Raw genomic sequence first — 18,940 nt, 5'->3', positions numbered from 1 at the left:
CACACTCCTTACCCCATGTGTTGAAAGACAAGCTACTGTATATAAGAGTCCGATTAGACCCGCCCTGTCATCTGTCCCATGTACCGGAGAGGGGGTAAAACAAAGGGATGCACATTGCATATGTCCTACAACTACTGTATCTGTTGTTACAGCTGACATTACAAGACATTGTATACTATTATATGGCTCTTGGTGGGATTTCAGTCCTTTGCTGAACACATTTTTCACTGTGCGAGGCTATTTCTTTTAGATTCTTTCTCCTATTGTCATTTTGTATTCTTGACATTCTTGTCAGGTCATGTCATAGCCCCCGTCCATTGTTCTTTGGGACTGAAAAATACTTCTGCCCACCAAAGAGAGTAGCATTTGAAGGGATGGATTTGGACAGAGATGAGCCCCTGGTTGCCAATTGGGTATCAATAGAGTTCTGTGCTAGCTTTGAGATCAGTAGCGGCTACGTTAGCCAGAACCAGTGTGGTGTTTTGCCCACTGGACTGTCATATTCTTCCTTTGTGCCTGTGATGAGTAATGTTGGCATAGTCATTTGACAAGTTCTGTCTGAATTTAAACCAATCAAGTCAGGCTGCAATTCTGTCATTGATGGAGGAAGCCACCATCAAAGAATAGTTAGCCTAGCTAGCCTATCTTTCTAACCAAACCAGCCTTCGGACTAAGACATATTTCCCAGTCAGAGGACTTTTGGAAGTTCTCCTTCAGTCTAAACTTGTCTGCACTTAACTTTTCAGTTGGAGAAACCCCCATCAACAGTCAAACAAGTGGCACAACATTGGCCAGTTCATAGACCTGAAAGTCAGTGTTTGTTATGTGACTGGTACCGTTGTTGGCCAAACACCACCGTGCCAAGTTTGGTTAGCTAAGCATTCTGTGACAACTGAAGCGTTCTGTGACAACTGTAGTGCTATATAATAAAAAATGTGATTGATTAATGACACACGTATGTTGTCATTTGACATTTACGTGTCTAGTAGAGGCTGCCAGGTTGCTTGTAGAATCCTGTAATACCAATAAGCTCAGACTATTTCCCTGCCAGCCATAATGCAACTGTTGATCTACCCAACTCAGGAGCTAGCAGCTCTGTTTCAGATAGTGTACTGTCAAGCAGTGTAGCTTGGGTTGAACCAATCCCCTGTCTATAGCTAGCTGTTTTTTACTATCCTGTCTTAAACCACCTTTACCGAGAATCTAGACCTTGAGTAATGTGCTCCATCTCTCTCTTTTAGAGTTTCTACAGATTTGACGATACTCACCAGGACACACTGTACTGTCTTACTAATCAAGAGCTGCTACTGCTTACTGTCTATTGTTTTCTGAAGTGTGTGTGTGTGTGCATGTGCATGCGTGTGTGGTTATTTACTGGGTTGATCATCCTAAGGTGAGGCCCTACGTGAAGAAGATGCACACTGCACATTGAACCTCACCCTGGAAGCTTAGCCCTGTTTTCCCTGTCGTTATTGCCTCACTTAAAGCTACACTTTATCTTGACATAGCCTCTGTAGAGGAGATAAAGTGGGATTTCCAAAACCCCATGAGATGGCAAATGGGAGCTTATGTTGCCAGAGGGGGGACAAGTAATATAGGAGGAGCATTATGAGGTATTATGATACTAATGATTTCAAATGACAAGCTTCCCATCTGTTCTGTCTGGATTTATATGCCCACTTGGAAATTACATTAAGTCAAATTAGATTATATATACAGTATATAACATATCTGAGTTTAATTGTCTGTTCATATGTGTGTGTTCATGTATTTATTCTGTGTCCTTGTGTTCCAGAGGCAGACAGGTGGCTGGACCTGGGCAGAGGCTGTGCCATCCAGCGAGGGACCCCCTGCCAGTCCAGCGCCAGTCTGGAGAGCCTGTGGGACGTTCTGCCCGAGGAGTGCCAGCGGAGTAGCCGGGTCTGGGGCCATGAGGTGGGCACCGCCACTGCCATCACCAGCCTCATCCGAGATCTCAACCTGGGCGATGCCAAGCTGGCAGCCACCCAGTCCCTGGCCCTCGCCACCTCCACCTCAGCTGCCACGGCGCCCCCTAGCAAGCGCCAGTGCCGCTCACTCTCACTCTCCTCCGAAGAGTTTGGGGGCTGCCGGTCGTCATGGAGACCTCAGGGGTCGCGAGTGTGGACGGCGGTGGAGAAGAGGAGGTGCCACAGCGGGGGGAGTGTGCAGCGCTGCTCAGGAGGAGGTGGAATAGGAGGTGGTGGAAGTTTTTCAGGGGTTCATTTTCCTGCCATGCAGCGGAGCTCCAGTTTCAGCCTGCCATCCAGCTCCAACAACCCCACAGACGGCACCCTGGAGCTGCCCTGCTTCAACCACCACCTGCCCCTTCACCCCCTGTTCATTGCCTCCCCTACCTCCCCCTCCAACCACCACTCCCTCAGGCCCCTCTCCTTGTCCCATGAGCAGATCAGCCTGCCAGACCACCACAGAGAGGGGGCCAGCTCACCGGACTGCAACCCACAGCTTGAGAGACGCGCTGGGCAGAGAGCAGGGGGGACTGGGGGGCTGTCGCGGAGCAAGTCCCAGCCCTGCGTCCTGAACAATAAGAAGATCGGTATGAAGCGCAGGAGACCAGAGGATGCTAAGGAACCACGGCCCTCCCTGGACCTGGCCAAGATGACCCAGGTTAGTAACCATGGACACACACACCCCTCAATAGTCTGCCCAGAGTGTCTGTCAATGCCAAATTACTGAAAGGCAACTTTAGATCAAAACATATTAGTGGAATTTCATTATATTATGATGACATCATAAATAAACTTGTAAGAGTTTAGAATTTGACAGTGTGTTTCCCGGGAAACAGAACCAAAGTCAAATGTGCATTCTACACCAAAGAGAGATGCTTCAAATCAGAACACTAAGACATTTCACAGAGCTTCATCGTTATTTTCTCATCTTGATTAAGAATGGATTAAATGAAGATCTTACAAAGGGCATACATCACACCACACAAGTTGTAAAAGTTGGAGCAAAGCCTTTCAGACTTGTGTTGGCATGGCTGTGGTGAGGTCGGTACACTAATGCATCTGTTCTGCAAATGTCCAGCTTTCAAAAGATTCTGGACTGAGTTAGTTGATATGTCGTCTGAAATCTTGAATGTATGTATCCCACTGTTTCCTGTAGTGTGCCTATTAGGGAGTAAGGTGGGTAATATCCAACCTAGAACCACGCAACACATCATTGCTCGGGCCCAACTATCCGTAAAATGGACAATTCTTATGATTGGAAAGTGCGTAAACCTCAGTGTTTCAGCACGGACACTTGGTTAAAGGACTTCTTGGACTATGGAAGGAGCGGCCTCCAGGACTATGACAATGGACTAGATGGTCTCTGGGACACTATCAGAACACGTGTAAACCATAGATCAAGGGTATTCAACTCTTACCCTACAAGGTCCGGAGCCTACTGGTTTTCTGTTTTACCTGATAATTAATTGCGCCCACCTGGTGTCCCAGGTCTAAATCAGTCCCTGAAAAAACGCAGTGGAATTGGCTTGAGGTCCAGAGTTGAGTTTGAGGGCCATAGAACATAACCTAAATAAATCAAGCTGTAGAGGGCATGTGTGCTGGTCCTGATGATTGTGGGTGCGCTCGCTTCCTTGCCCGCCCGGGTGTCCAGAGGGGCTTGGTCCTTCCCGTCCTTGGAAAATCTCTTTGGGCAGGGGGCAGGGGGCTTCGCCCTGCCGGCGGTTCGGAGCGTGTGGTGGCGAGTGCACCCACTGATGTATTAAGACACCTTAACTTAATTGTTTTGTGTACTGTAAAAAATATATAGCTCAACTTTCAAGTCTTTAAACTCCTTAATACCTTTAAAAACCTGACTACATAAGGTTAGATCAGACCAAACAAAATGACCAACAAAGGTATACTTCTGTTCAGAGATGGGGAATGTTCAAGAGCTCTTCAAACATAATTTGGCTTCTTTCTTTGTGTCTGATCTGGGGAATTAAATCAGGCTGTATTAAGTTTTTCTGGGTCGATGGTTTGTAGTGCGGGGGTAAATATTTTAAAGTCTTCCCTTTGGGAAATGCCGTTAACTAAGGAGCATTCCTTGTGTTTGGTCATGCTTCGCACCGCCATGCTCTAGCACACTTGGCTCCAGTTATCATTTCATTGACTCTGTTGGGTAAACACACGATGCAAAGGTTGAACCCACACAATCCATTTCCCTCTCCCTCCCTCCCTCCGTCACTCTATCCCTCCCTCCTGTGGTTGACTCGTGGGGGAGGGAGATTTGATTAATGATCAAGCTATTTAGTCACACAGGTTTTTATTTTTAGCTGGATCACATTATGCCTGGCCTGCAGGAGGCTTGTTTGTGCTTGTGTAACGTCATAGGAAGTCGTGGAACTGCTCTGAGATTACTACTTGATGGCTCCAGCCTGCTTCATGTAGAATGGATGGATAGCATAATGGATACAGTCTAATTTTGCACATTAATCAGATGTTGAATGCAGCCAATTAATGATGATACAGCACTATATGCAGTCCCTCTCTTAACTTGCCTGGCTCACTTAGCTCTATCCCTCTGACGAAGGTGTCTCCCTTGAGAATGTGCTGAGATAGCACAGTTTAGAATTAAATCCAGCACATATAGGGGTCCTCCAGGACTAGCACAGTGTAAACACTGATGTAGCTAGCTGATATCATTACTTTGTGCCTCTCCTCCCTCCTCAACCCTGCCAGGGTTGGATCATCAAGTGTTCAGTAATGGAGCCTAGCATGTTTCCTGTGTCCATGCCAGCCACTAAGAGGGAAAAACCAAGAGCATTTTCGTTATCTGCACCAGTTACCTCCGCTCTCTGGAATTACCTAGTACGCCTCTCCAATGGCTCACAGGCTATTCTTTTCACATGGATAGTACCAATAATGAATGGCGGCTAGTTTTTTATTACTTTGTTTTTGTTTGGGGTTGGGATTGCTCAACTATGCTTTAGCATTGTGTGAGGAGGACTGATGAGATCGGGTGGTGCAGGTTTTATCAGTAGTTTCAGCCACCACACACGCATGAAACCAGATATGCACTTATCAATTTACTCTCTCACAGCACAGAATACTGTAGGTCACGAAAGCACACTGACACATACACACACACATTGTTACAGATGCACACACCCAAACTCGGTCACTCTTGATCAAACTTGGTCCTGTTGAGTATAGTATGGCTTAGGTAAGGTATTGAGTCTGACTCAGTACTATAAACTTGGCTGCAATACTGATACACAAGCAGAAACAGTCCGTATATAGCACTACAAATGTACGGTAGCTCCATATAACCGCACTTTATGTATGAAACTATGAATATGGTTGTTGTATTTGTACTGATTATTGCTTTGGAAGTTGTGTAATGTCGGTTTAGGGGTGAGGGGTTTGCCAGACGCAGAGGGGTGTGCTTCCTGTGTACAAACAAAAGCTCAAACAGGAAGTACCGTGACGCGCTCCGTAGAGAAATGGTCCTCCGAATTGGAGGCTATGTTGTAGGACTGCTTTGCTGGAATATGTTTTGGGACTCTGCTGATAGCATCGACGAGCTAACCACCTCCGCCTCGGGCTTCATCAGGAAATGCATCACTGACGTTGTCCCCACAGCTGCTTCCCCAGTCAAAAGCCCTGGATTAACACAGAGGTATGCGCTAAACTATAGGACAGAGTTACCGCACACAGGGCTATCGCAGCCAACATAGAGGCTACGACTGAGGAAACGAACACGTACAATAAGTCCCGTTACGACCTCAGCAGAGCCATCGAACAGGCAAAAGGAGAATATAGAAACAAAGTGGAATCCTATTACACCGGCTCCGACGCTCGACACGTGGCAGGGGCTACAGTCCATTACCGATTACAAAGATAGATTTAGCCGTGATCTGCCCAACGATGCCTCTCTATCAGACTAACTCAATGCATTTTATGCACGCTTCGACAAAAACAACACAGAGCCGTGCACTAGGGCCCCCACCGCACCAGAGTACTGGATGAGCTCGCTCTCCGAAGCCGACGTAATTAAGGTTTTTAATCTGGTCAACACTCGCAAGGCCGCGGGGCCGGACGGTATTTCATGGCGCATTCTCAGAGCATGCACTGACCAGCTGTCAGGCATCTTCACGTAATTTTCAACCTCTCCTTGTCCCAGTCTGTAATCCTCAAGTCTCAAGCTGACCACCATCATTCCTGTTCCAAGAACTGTAATGCTACCTGCCACAATGACTATCGTCCTGTAGCAACTAACATCTGTAATCATGAAGTGCTTTGAAAGGTTAGTCATGGCACACATCACATCCATCATCCCAGACACCCTAGACCAACTCCAATTTGCACTCCACATTGCCCTCTCCCACCTGGACAAGAGGAATACCTATGTGAGAATGCTGTTCATCGACTACAGCTCAGCATTCAACACCATAGTGCCCTCCAAGCTCATCACCAAGCTCGAAACCCTGGGACTGAACACCTCCCTCTGCCACTGGATGAGAGAGGCCAGAAAAATTGCCAAAAACTCCAGCCACCCGAGACATGGACTGTTCTCCATGCTCCCGTCCGGCAAGTGGTACCGGTGCATAAAGTCTCAGACCAACAGACTCCTAAACAGCTTCTATCCCCTGGCCAAAATACTGTAAAATGGCTAACAACTACTGCTCTCCCGCTCCCACATACTATCCACAATGACTCTATGCCCATCCACAGGTCTTTACCCACCCCTCAACCTACGCTGCTGCTAATATGATTATTGATTTGATTTATTACTCCATTATGCTGCTGTCCATTGATTGCCATACCATTAATATTTATATTTTATCTTCTACTACTGTTTCTATGTATATATTACCATTAGTATATTATAAGTATTTTATATTCCTGCTACCAGTCACTTTTCAGCCCTGTTTACATGTATATCATACTACCAGTCACTTTGTATGTACACAACCACCTCAACCACTCCAGTACCCCTGCACATTGAATAAGGTACTGGCACTGACCTGTATATACAGTGGGGAGAACAAGTATTTGATACACTGCCGATTTTGCAGGTTTTCCTACTTACAAAGCATGTAGAGGTCTGTAATTTTTATCATAGGTACACTTCAACTGTGAGAGACGGAATCTAAAACAAAAATCCAGAAAATCACATTGTATGATTTGTAAGTAATTAATTTGCATTTTATTGCATGACATAAGTATTTGATACATCAGAAAAGCAGAACTTAATATTTGGTACAGAAACCTTTGTTTGCAATTACAGAGATCATACGTTTCCTGTAGGTCTTGACCAGGTTTGCACACACTGCAGCAGGGATTTTGGCCCACTCCTCCATACAGACCTTCTCCAGATCCTTCAGGTTTCGGGGCTGTCGCTGGGCAATACGGACTTTCAGCTCCCTCCAAAGATTCTCTATTGGGTTCAGGTCTGGAGACTGGCTAGGCCACTCCAGGACCTTGAGATGCTTCTTACGGAGCCACTCCTTAGTTGCCCTGGCTGTGTGTTTCGGGTCGTTGTCATGCTGGAAGACCCAGCCACGACCCATCTTCAATGCTCTTACTGAGAGAAGGAGGTTGTTGGCCAAGATCTCATGATACATGGCCCCATCCATTCTCCCCTCAATACGGTGCAGTCGTCCTGTCCCCTTTGCAGAAAAGCATCCCCAAAGAATGATGTTTCCACCTCCATGCTTCACGGTTGGGAAGGTGTTCTTGGGGTTGTACTCATCCTTCTTCTTCCTCCAAACACGGCGAGTGGAGTTTAGACCAAAAAGCTATATTTTTGTCTCATCAGACCACATGACCTTCTCCCATTCCTCCTCTGGATCATCCAGATGGTCATTGGCAAACTTCAGACGGGCCTGGACATGCGCTGGCTTGAGCAGGGGGACCTTGCGTGCGCTGCAGGATTTTAATCCATGACGGCGTAGTGTGTTACTAATGGTTTTCTTTGAGACTGTGGTCCCAGCTCTCTTCAGGTCATTGACCAGGTCCTGCTGTGTAGTTCTGGGCTGATCCCTTACCTTCCTCATGATCATTGATGCCCCACGAGGTGAGATCTTGCATGGAGCCCCAGACCGAGGGTGATTGACCGTCATCTTGAACTTCTTCCATTTTCTAAAAATTGCACCAACAGTTGTTGCCGTCTCACCAAGCTGCTTGCCTATTGTCCTGTAGCCCATCCCAGCCTTGTGCAGGTCTACAATTTTATCCCTGATGTCCTTACACAGCTCTCTGGTCTTGGCCATTGTGGAGAGGTTGGATTCTGTTTGATTGAGTGTGTGGACAGGTGTCTTTTATACAGGTAACGAGTTCAAACAGGTGCAGTTAATACAGGTAATGAGTGGAGAACAGGAGGGCTTCTTAAAGAAAAACTAACAGGTCTGTGAGAGCTGGAATTCTTAATGGTTGGTAGGTGATCAAATACTTATGTCATGCAATAAAATGCAAATTAATTACATATAAATCATACAATGTGATTTTCTGGATTTTTGTTTTAGATTCCGTCTCTCACAGTTGAAGTGTACCTATGATAAAAATTACAGACCTCTACATGCTTTGTAAGTAGGAAAACCTGCAAAATCGGCAGTGTATCAAATACTTGTTCTCCCCACTGTACTTGCATTCTCGTGTTTTCTTTAACTCGTAGTTCTTGTGTGTTTTTAAATGTTTTTAATTATATTTTCTATTATTATCTATATTATTATTCTCATTGCATTGTTGGAAAAGAGCTCTCAAGGTAAGAATTTCACTGTACTGTTTTATACCTGTTGTATACTGTGCATGTGGTGAATAAACTTTGAAACGTTAAAACTTTGGTCTCTGGATGAGGACAGATGAGGAGGATTAACTGCTGGTTGGAAAAGGAAATGTGAAGGTGGAAATTTGAGGCTGGTTACAACCTGTGTTCTGCCTGGCATCTAGAGAGAATTACTGGAAAGGAGGGAATGTTGGGAACAGATGCGATTTGATGGCTTGTTGCTGGAATTCTGTCCTCTCTAATCCAAGTAGGATTGGTGGGGGAATAATTGTATTTTCTGGTAATTGAGATGTTCATTTGTCATTTCACTCTGTTCATGTTTATTGACATTTGACTTGTTCGTGTGGAAAGCAAATCAGATTGAATTAAACAAACATAATTGCATGAGAATGTGATTGCCCAATTCTCTCAGAGGCTGTTTTCACTCACTATGGGTGTGTATGCATATGTCCTAGAATTAGAAGTGAATGCTTCTTCACGTATGAGAGTTAGACCTCACCTTAGGATGATTAACCCAGTGAATAACCACACACACACACACGACTCTGTGTAGAGAAACTAGGTGTGAGGTGTCAGGACTATTGCATAATAGTCTAGGTCTCCCATGGATTGTTAAAAACTCCATTGGTCCCAGGCTTCCCACAGTGAAATTGCTGAAATTCACTACTTTCATTCATCTGCTTGCTCTGCCCTCATATTTAGCCTCACATTGAATTGTTTTACAATTTTCTTTTCAGGACAACCAGGGCTGCAAGTAGAACACAATTTGACATAAACAGTTGCTTTTATGAGTTTTATTGACAAATGTCAATAAACAAATATGGTCCGCCAAGCAAAACCTGATAAAAAATGAATTTATAAAACTGCTGTAAGTACAGAAATTGTTTGCTGATGTAAAAAGGGCTTTATGAATACATTTGATTTGATTTTGATTTGGTTTTCTCAGTGGGAAATGAATATCCAACTAGTCAGTGACAACTGTGTGTAGTTTGGAGTTTGTGACAGCAACTATGTGAGTTTATTACAGTATCATGGACACTATGTCCTGTGATTTCCTATGATCTACAGTGCATTCGGAAAGTATTCAGACCCTTTGACTTTTTCCACATTTTGTTACGTTACAGCCTTATTCTAAAATGGATTAAATACACATTTTCCCTCATCAATCTACACACAATACCCAATAATGACAAAGCAAAAACAGGTTTTTATAATTTTTTGCAAAAAACAGAAATACCTTATTTACATAAGTATTTGCTATGAGACTCGAAATTGAGCTCAGGTGCATCCTGTTTCCATTGATCATCGTTGATATGTTTCAACAACTCGATTGGAGTCCACCTGTGGTAAATCCAATTGATTGGACATGATTTGGAAAGGCACAGACCTGTCTATATAAGGTCCAACAGTTGACAGTGCATGTCAGAGCAAAAACCAAGCCATGAGGTCGAAGGAATTGTCCGTAGAGCTCCGAGACAGGATTGTGTCAAGGCACAGATCTGGGGAAGGGTACCCAAAAAATTATGCAGCATTGAAGGTCCCCAAGAACACAGTGGCCTCCATCATTCTTAAATGGAAGAAGTTTGGAACCATCAAGGCACTTCCTAGAGCTGGCCGCCCGGTCACACTGAGCAATCAGGGGAGAAGGACCTTGGTCAGGGAGGTGACCAAGAACCCGATGGTCACTCTGACAGAGCTCCAGAGTTCCTCTGTGGAGATGGGAGAATCTTCCAGAAGGACAACCAACTCTGCAGCTCTCCACAAATCAGGCCTTTATGGTAGAGTGGCCAGGAAGAAGCCACTCCTCAGTAAAAGGCACATGACAGCCCACTTGGAGTTTGCCAAAAAGCACCTAAAGGACTCTCAGACCATGAGAAACAAGATTCTCTGGTCTGATGAAATCAAGATTGAACTCTTTGGCCTGAATGCCAAGTGTCACGTCTGGAGGAAACCTGGCCCCATCCCTACGATGAAGCATGGTGGTGGCAGCATCATGCTGTGGGGATGTTTTTCAGCGGCAGGGAATGGGAGACTAGTCAGGATTGAGGGAAAGATGAACGGAGCAAAGTACAGAGAGATCCTTGATGAAAACCTGCTCCAGAGCGCTCAGGACCTCAGACTGGGGCAAAGGTTTGCCTTCCAACAGGACATCGACCCTGAGCACTCGGCCAAGAGAACATAGGAGTGGCTTCGGGACAAGTCTCTGAATGTCCTTGAGTGGCCCAGCCAGAGCCCAGACCAGAAACCGATCGAATATCTCAGGAGAGACCTGTAAATGGCTGTGCAGCGATGCTCCCCATCCAACCTGATAGAGCTTGAGAGGATCTGCAGAGAAGAATGGGAGAAACTCCCCAAATACAGGTGTGCCAAGCTTGTAGCGTCATACCCAAGAACACTCAAGGCTGTAATCACTACCAAAGGTGCTTCAAGAAAGTACTGAGTAAAGGGTCTGAATACTTATGTAAATGTAATATTTTATATTTCTATATTTTATAAATGTTCAAAAATTTCTACCAACCTGTTTATGCTTTGTCATTATGGGGTATTGTGTGTAGATTGATGAGGGGAAAAAACAATTTAATCAATTTTAGAATAAGACTGTAACATAACAAAATGTGGAAGAAGTCAAGGGGTCTGAATACTTTCCGAATACACTGTATGTAAAATAACTTCTTACCTTCTAACGACTCTTGTGTGGCTTGTGAGAGAGTAAACAGCAGTTCCGACTGTTTACATAAGACAAAACATTGCACGTTGTTTTGCTTGAAAAATACTGCACAAACACCTTAGTTAGACGTAAAATTGTGCAACTAAAACATCCTCAGCAAAAACATCAAAATGAAGTGTTATTTTAGATTAATTCTGGGGATTTTGAGGAAGTGAAATAGGCTTCCGTGTCTACAGTGTCTCATGGGGGACAAACATCATTAACCAAACATGGAATCGGTCAGGAAACACACCTCCAAGACTGAAATCGTGTTTTTCTAATGAGCAACAGAAAAACATACGTGCCAATCGGCGTGTTCAGTGTTGCTGTAGCTACCATGTAGGCCTAGCAGTGCTCCTATGGCCTCTGTCAAGACTACATCTAAAGGAACAATGGTGTTTGGCTACAGTGAGAATAGAAGGTTTCTGTTATTCAGCAAGTGAAACATGTTGTACCCCCATGTGTTTTGGATCAGACTTGTAATATGTGTCCAGTGCATGTTGTAGATCATGGAACATTGTGTTAGTGTAGAATACCAGGGTGGCTCTAGTGTATATCCTTCAGCCACACTGATGCAACGGATGCATGCCGTGCTAGTGGGCTACGGGATTTGTGTGGTGTTTAAAACCACTCCCCCATAATTCCCCACATAGCGTATATTGTGGTTGTGAACTATGTGTCTATCATTTCATCCATTCTCCCTGTAGTCATTTACAAGCTGAAATTAGGGCTGTAACTATAGTGAGCTCCAAAAGTATTGGGAAAGTGACACATTGTTTGTTGTTTTGTATTTGAAATGATACATTGATTATGAGGTTAAAGTGCAGTCATTACGTATAGTCCTGAATGAATCCTGAATAATGATGAGTGGGAAAGTTACAGACAAACAAATATCATATATCATATATCATACCCCCGCCCCCAAAACAATGCTAACCTGTTATTGTAATGGTGAGAGGGTAGCATGTCTTGGGGGTATTCTCACTCATCATTAATTACGATTAATTCAGGACTATACGTAATCATGGTAACATCCAGATGAATGTAGAAGTGTTTAGAAACATATTATATTCTTATTTACAATAAAAGTGACTCCAAAATGACACAATACATTATTTACCATTCATTTCTATTAACCTCATAGTCATTGAATCATTTCAAATCCAAAGTGCTGGAGTACAGAGCCAAAACAAAACAAAAATGGTCACTGTCCCAATACTTTTGGAACTCACTGTATATTAACAAAACTCTGTGCTTGTCAGTAAGTGGCTTGTGTGTGTGTTCTTGTGTGTGTGAACTATAGTGGCTTTGCACAGTAGAGCTCACTGGCTATGCACCATATTGTCTCCCCTTCTTCATTTTTGTTCTCACATTTTGTTTTCACATAGGTAATTGCAGGGTCTGGCGACACCAAAAATGACAGTTGGGAAAAAATATTTAGTTTCTAGTTATTTTGTGTCTTTGCTGTGATCCTGGAGGTATTCAAGAGAACTAGGTGGGATGCCTTCCCTGCCTGAGTTAAACTATGAATATGTGTGTGCGTACGAGTGTGCAAGAGAAATTGCAGTGTAGAGAGAGGGGTTATTTATTTCTCCCTAAATCTCCCCTGCTGGTGGAGGGCTGGCAGAGCAGAGTCATCGTGGCCTATTAATACCTCCTCATTGGCCTGGGTTCAGGCTCGTGAAATGACTGGGGGCACTTCTCTCCTCCTCTCCATTCCTGAGATGACAGGCATGGTGAGCATAGCTGAGCTGCAGTCCCTATGGGGTTGTGGGAATACCTAAGTGGGTGGGTTGGTGTGGTGGCGTGGGGCCCTGCTGTGGCAGCAAACTGTGACATGGTGACACAAACACACGCGCACACACACATACACATACACATACACACATGCACACAGGTAAATATGTTAGACTTGTACTAGTCTCTGTCTGTCTGTCTGTCTGCCAGTAATGGGTAAAGCTCCATTATTTCCCTCCTGTGTGTCTGTGTTTGTCTGTTCCAGGAGGTCCCTCTCTCTCCCATAACACACTGTCTCTCTGGGGGCATTTTATTATACCAGTACCATGCTTTTTATATGGGGCTAGGAAATACGCTCTGATCAAGAGCTTTAGCTGAGTGACTGCTATTTTATGTGTGTGTGTGTACATTGCCTTCAGAAAGTATTCATATCCCCTTGACTTATTCAACATTTTGTTGTTTTAAATCCTGAATTCAAAATTGATTGAATTAATTTTTTGTCTCACCCATCTACACACACTACCCCATAACAACAAAGTGAAAACATGTTTTTAGAAATGTTAGCAAATGTATTTCAAATGAAATATCTCTATTGCATAAGTTTTCAGACCCCTGAGTCAATACATGTTAGAATCACCTTTGGCAGCGATTACAGATCTGAGTAATAATAATATGCCATTTAGCAGACGCTTTTATCCAAAGCGACTTACAGTCATGCGTGCATATTTTTTTTTGTGTATGGGTGGTCCCGGGGATCGAACCCACTACCTTGGCGTTACAAGCGCCGTGCTCAACCAGCTGAGCTACAGAGGACCAGTCTTTCTGGGTATGTCTCTAAGAGCGTTGCACACCTGGATTGTAAAATATTTGCACATTATTAATTTTGAAATTCTTCCGAGCTCTGTCAAGTTGGTAGTTGATCATTGCTAGACGGCCATTTTCAAATCTTGCCATAGATTTTCAAGCCGATTTAAGTCAAAACTGTAACTAGGCCACTCAGGAACATTCAATGTCATCTTAGTAAGCAACTCCAGTGTATATTTGGCCTTGTGGTTTAAGTTATTGTCCTGCTGAAAGGTGAATTTGTCTAGCAGTGTCTGTTGGAAAGCAGACTGAACCAGGTTTTCCTCTAGAATTTTGCCTGTGCTTAGCTCTATTCCAGGTTTTTGTTTCATTAAAAACTCCCTAGTCCTTGCCTATGACAAGCATACCCATAACATGATGCAGCCACCACCATGCTTGAAAATATGAAGAGCGGTACTCAGTGAAGTGTTGTGTTGGATTTGCCCCAAACATAACGCTTTGTATTCAGGACATAAAGTTCATTTATTTGCCACATTTGTAGCAGTTTTACTTTAGTGCCTTATTGCATACAGGGTGCATGTTTTGGAATATTTGTATTCGGTACAGGCTTCCTTCTTTTCACTCTGTCATTTAGGTTAGTATTGTGGAGTAACCACAATGTTGTTGATCGATCCTCCGTTTTTTCCTATCACAGCCATCAAACTCTGTAACTGTTTTAAAGTCACCATTGGCCTCATGGTGAAATCCTTTAGCGGTTTCCTTCCTCTCCGACAACTGAGTTAGGAAGGACGCCTGTGTCTTTGTAGTGACTGGGTGTATTGATACACCATCCAAAGTGTAATTAATAACTTCACCATGCTCAAAGGGATATTCAATGTCTGCTTTTTGTATTTTTACCCATCTACCAATAGGTGCCCTTCTTTGTGAGGCATTGGAAAACCTCCCTTGTCTTTGTGGTTGAATCTCTGTTTGAAATTCACTGCTCGACTGAGGGACCTTACAGATAATTGTATGTGTGGAGTACAGAGATGAGGTAGTCATTCAAAAATCATGTTAAACACTATTATTTCACACAGAGTGAGTCCATGCAACTTATTATGTGCTCTAGAAAATAAAAGGTGGGTAAACTGCAGAGGATTAAACCCCTCCTTTTCCCAAATCCTGGTCTTAGCTCAAGATGATTTAATAGGAAGCATATTGTAGAGAATACCATCCTCCTGCCATCCTCTTCCCCTCTACTCTGTGTGATATAGTTAGAAAGTGGGTACTACAGGGGTTGAAGAAATATAGTGAGGCACTCAAAAATCCCCTTTCCACTCCATTGAGGTAACTACAGCAAAGCATTGGCCTTCAGTGGTCACCTGATATATTATTGGTATACCAGAGCGTGTCTGAATGTTAGCTTTGTGAATGTTTTAACCACAGAATGTAAAGCTGACATTGTCCAAAGATAGTAAACGTTAAAGTTATTTAAACCCAGCACTTTATATTTGTATTTTATTTCTCTAATAACAAAGTGTATTTGGGAGCCACAACCCAAAACATGTAAGTTTTGTAAAAACATTTGGTAAAAGTCTCTACCAGTCCATTGTAACTGGAAGAAGTCAATGAGGGATTTGAGGAACATTAGAGTTGTCCATCATGTGTGCCGTGGGCTATAGGAACACACTCATCTCTATTCACCTCCATGCCTTCAACATCTGCTACTGGGAGAGAAGGATGTTTCACCCTTTCACTGCTGGAATGTCTCTGCTCTGGATCTATTGTAAGGTTGAGGGAATGAATGGCTTTGCCATTCATTCATTTTTGAATGATTATCAGCTGTTGTCAAACACACGTGGGTGTGAAAATACAATTTTCTTCCTCAATAGTGTGCAGTGAATTCTATTTGATGAAAAGCCTAAATGAGTATGACATCCTGGCGTTTAAAGCATACATTTTTTGAAGTTGCACATTATACTATAAAACATTATATTCTCGCATAACCAAAAAGCCTAGTGTTTAGAACGCAAGTATAGGTATTCAGACACCACCAGTCTAACTAGCTCTCTCTCTCTCTCTCTCTCTCTCTCTCTCTCTCTCTCTCTCTCTCTCTCTCTCTCTCTCTCTCTCTCTCTCTCTCTCTCTCTCTCTCTCTCTCTCTCTCTCTCTCTCTCTCTCTCTCTCTCTCTCTCTCTCTCTCTCTCTCTCTCTCTCTCTCTCTCTGTGTGTGTGGTTCACTCGTTAGTAAACACACACACACACGCACTCTCTTAAGCAAACATTTCATATAATTTAATATGCCATTTAACATGTAGTTGTCACCCAAATAGCCTGATTTACACACCTTTCCTGGGCACGGTGTGTTTGTCATACACACATGGCTCTGGTCTCTGAAAGGAGAGATCACACCTAAGTAAACCCAGAGCTGCTCCAGAGTGATCTCTCCTCTCCTGAGGGCTTGTGACATCCATTTGCTGGGTGTTTGCTCACTAGAGCATGCACAGACACACACACACACACACACACACACAGACACACACACACAAACACACACACAATATACATTTTCCCTTTTATCCAACACACAATTGTCAACTTGATGATGGGTGTGTGAGTTGACCAGTGCAGGAAGTTCAAGAAGCTAGGTCAAGCCAAACAATAGGAGGAATCGTATATAGAACATTATATGTCTTCAGGAAAGCTTGTCCCTTTGCCTGGTGTGTGTTTTAGTGCTTCATCCACTCAGTGCAGCAGGACAGGGAGAGACATGGGGTTGGGAGGAAGAGGATACCTTTGTGGTTTGCAACTGATCTCACCATGTTGTCTTTCCACTGTGTTTCCTCTGACTGTAAACAGACTAACCAGGACATTAACAAAACCAGCTCCCTAGTGGGAGGGTGTGTTCAGCTCCACCAGTGAAGCACAAGTCACACATCCACATGCCATAAAGACCTAGCTCTCAGGTTTCTCTGAACAACTCTCACAGAGTGTTACTGACGGCTTAATGAAGTTACTGAGGTGTACATACATAGGTTGTGTGACCTGAATCAAGATTGAACAGTAAGACAACGATACTGTAAATGTGTTATGTGTTGTTATAAAGTTATACCAATCAAAATCACCCTTTCTTTCCCTCTTATTTCTTCTCTCAAACAGAAACTCCAGACTTTCCACAGCTTGAGCTGCCCTGGGTTCTCTGGTCCGGACAGCTGTCAATCAAACATGCCCCCACCCTCCTCCAGGAGCTTGAGCCAATCGGAATCTTACTTCACCTTTGCGTCTGACCTAGGTGCTGAGACTCAACAGGAAGTGGAAGAGGAGGAAGATGAGTCTTCCTATGAGGAGCTGGACAGTGACTCTGCGTGTAGCCTGGACTCTAGGCCCGGGTCCCCATGCAGGGGAGGGGGGGAGAGAATGGGGGAGGGACACACCCTCTGGAAGGGTGAGTGTGGGACAGAGAGGGACATCTACCAGCTGGGGGGAGAGCTGGACATCGACCAGATCGAGAGGAACTGAACGGAACCTAAAGCCTTTGGATAAAGGATTGTCGTAACGTTTGGGAATTTTGCGGAAAGACAGAGAATTTGAAACTTCATGACCACGCGAAGGATGCCTTACATATGATAGGTAAATATTGAGTGGATTGAAAGGACCTTATAGAGAGGAACTTTTTTGGGGGAGCCGAGTTGTTTTTGGAACATTACAGGGATGTTTGCGAATGCAGTGGGAGGCAAGGGATGTTGTACTGTATGTGATGTCAATGAAGCACAAAGCATGTGGAACTATTGATAGAAAGTGTTGCATGTTGACTTTGGTGGAACTTTGAGGTCCTGCGGGACAAACAGTTGTTTTGAACTGTCTCGTTGTCTTTCTGAATCTAAGGGCAGTGGCTTTTGCTTAGTGACGTGCAGCCTAACTCTGGAGTGGGGAAGCAAGGGATAGTCTTTAACACCTCCAAAAACCCCTCTCTCCTCAACTTGAGTACCTCCCTATACAACTGGACTGAACTAACGATAAGGTTTTTGTACTGTAGCATTTGCTATAACTTCTGATTTTCTCTACATTATGACCTGAGAGAGAGAGGGATGAATTAGAGGAGGAGAGAAACAATATGTTATTTTCATATAGACCTCCCCTTGACCCTTTTCTTCAACTATTCTTACAGGAAGAATATCCCCTGCTGAATTCCAAGTTAACCCCTATACCTTAGGCATTCCTGTAGATCTGAAAGGAAGAAAGTACCAGTATTATGGTAATTTCTTCATCTTTCCTTCTGATAGGCTGTGTGTTGTTTTCATCATATTGCTTACATCTATCCAAGTGTTTCAGGTCTACAGGAGTGCCTTTCAATTTGGAATTCAGAAAGTATTCACACATTATCGCTGTATGTAAACAAGCTTTAAGTGGTTTGGAAATACCTGGCGATTTGTTCGGTCATATACATGTCCTTTTCACCTCAGAAATCCCTGCTCGAAACAAACCTTTCTGACTTTTTATAGATTCTAATATGCAAACTGTATATTTGAATAAACACAGAATTTTAAGTTCTAATATCAATGTATATTTTTCTAAATGTATGTTTTTATGATCTGTTTGTGAAGGATCAGCAATAAGAGGCTTTACTTTTACAGGATAGACATAAAATAAAAACGCAAACTGCCTCTGCTGTGGTCATGTTGTGTTTCATTATTATCAGGGAAGGGTGCCATTATACATGATGGTACAGCTTGACATTAAGCCTTCATGTCATAAACATGACATAGTGTGTGGTTACATAGATGTGCTTTTGATCTGATGTCCTCTAATTGTTTATGAAGTCATTGAACTGCCATTGATGTCACGTAAGCTGTTTATACCCTGTGATGGATACAGTCAGTTAGGTAAACATCTGTGTGCTCTATGATGCCGTTACACAGCCCACCGGCACCAAACAAAATGGCAGGAAGTCTAGACACA

The 18,940-nt window shown here is 43.6% G+C and overlaps 1 protein-coding gene across 2 annotated transcripts in view; it reads left to right on the top strand.

The window, feature by feature from the left end:
• LOC311150124 (protein FAM53B-like) overlaps window positions 1-18,645 on the top strand; it is a 43,886-nt gene extending 25,241 nt beyond the window's left edge. For both annotated transcript variants that reach the window (XM_084187418.1, XM_084187419.1), the window contains exons 4-5: window positions 1,796-2,646; window positions 17,141-18,645. In XM_084187418.1, coding sequence (XP_084043544.1) covers window positions 1,796-2,646; window positions 17,141-17,500 — 1,211 coding nt within the window. In that variant the 3' untranslated portion in view covers window positions 17,501-18,645. The remainder of the gene's footprint in view (window positions 1-1,795; window positions 2,647-17,140) is intronic.
• The last annotated feature ends 295 nt before the right edge of the window (window positions 18,646-18,940 follow it).

Source organism: Coregonus lavaretus (assembly GCF_964263955.1).
Source record: "Coregonus lavaretus genome assembly, chromosome: 1".
NCBI lineage: Eukaryota > Metazoa > Chordata > Actinopteri > Salmoniformes > Salmonidae > Coregonus > Coregonus lavaretus.
The sequence above is the reverse complement of the archived record's forward strand: the minus strand, read 5'-3'. Positions and strand labels throughout refer to the sequence as shown.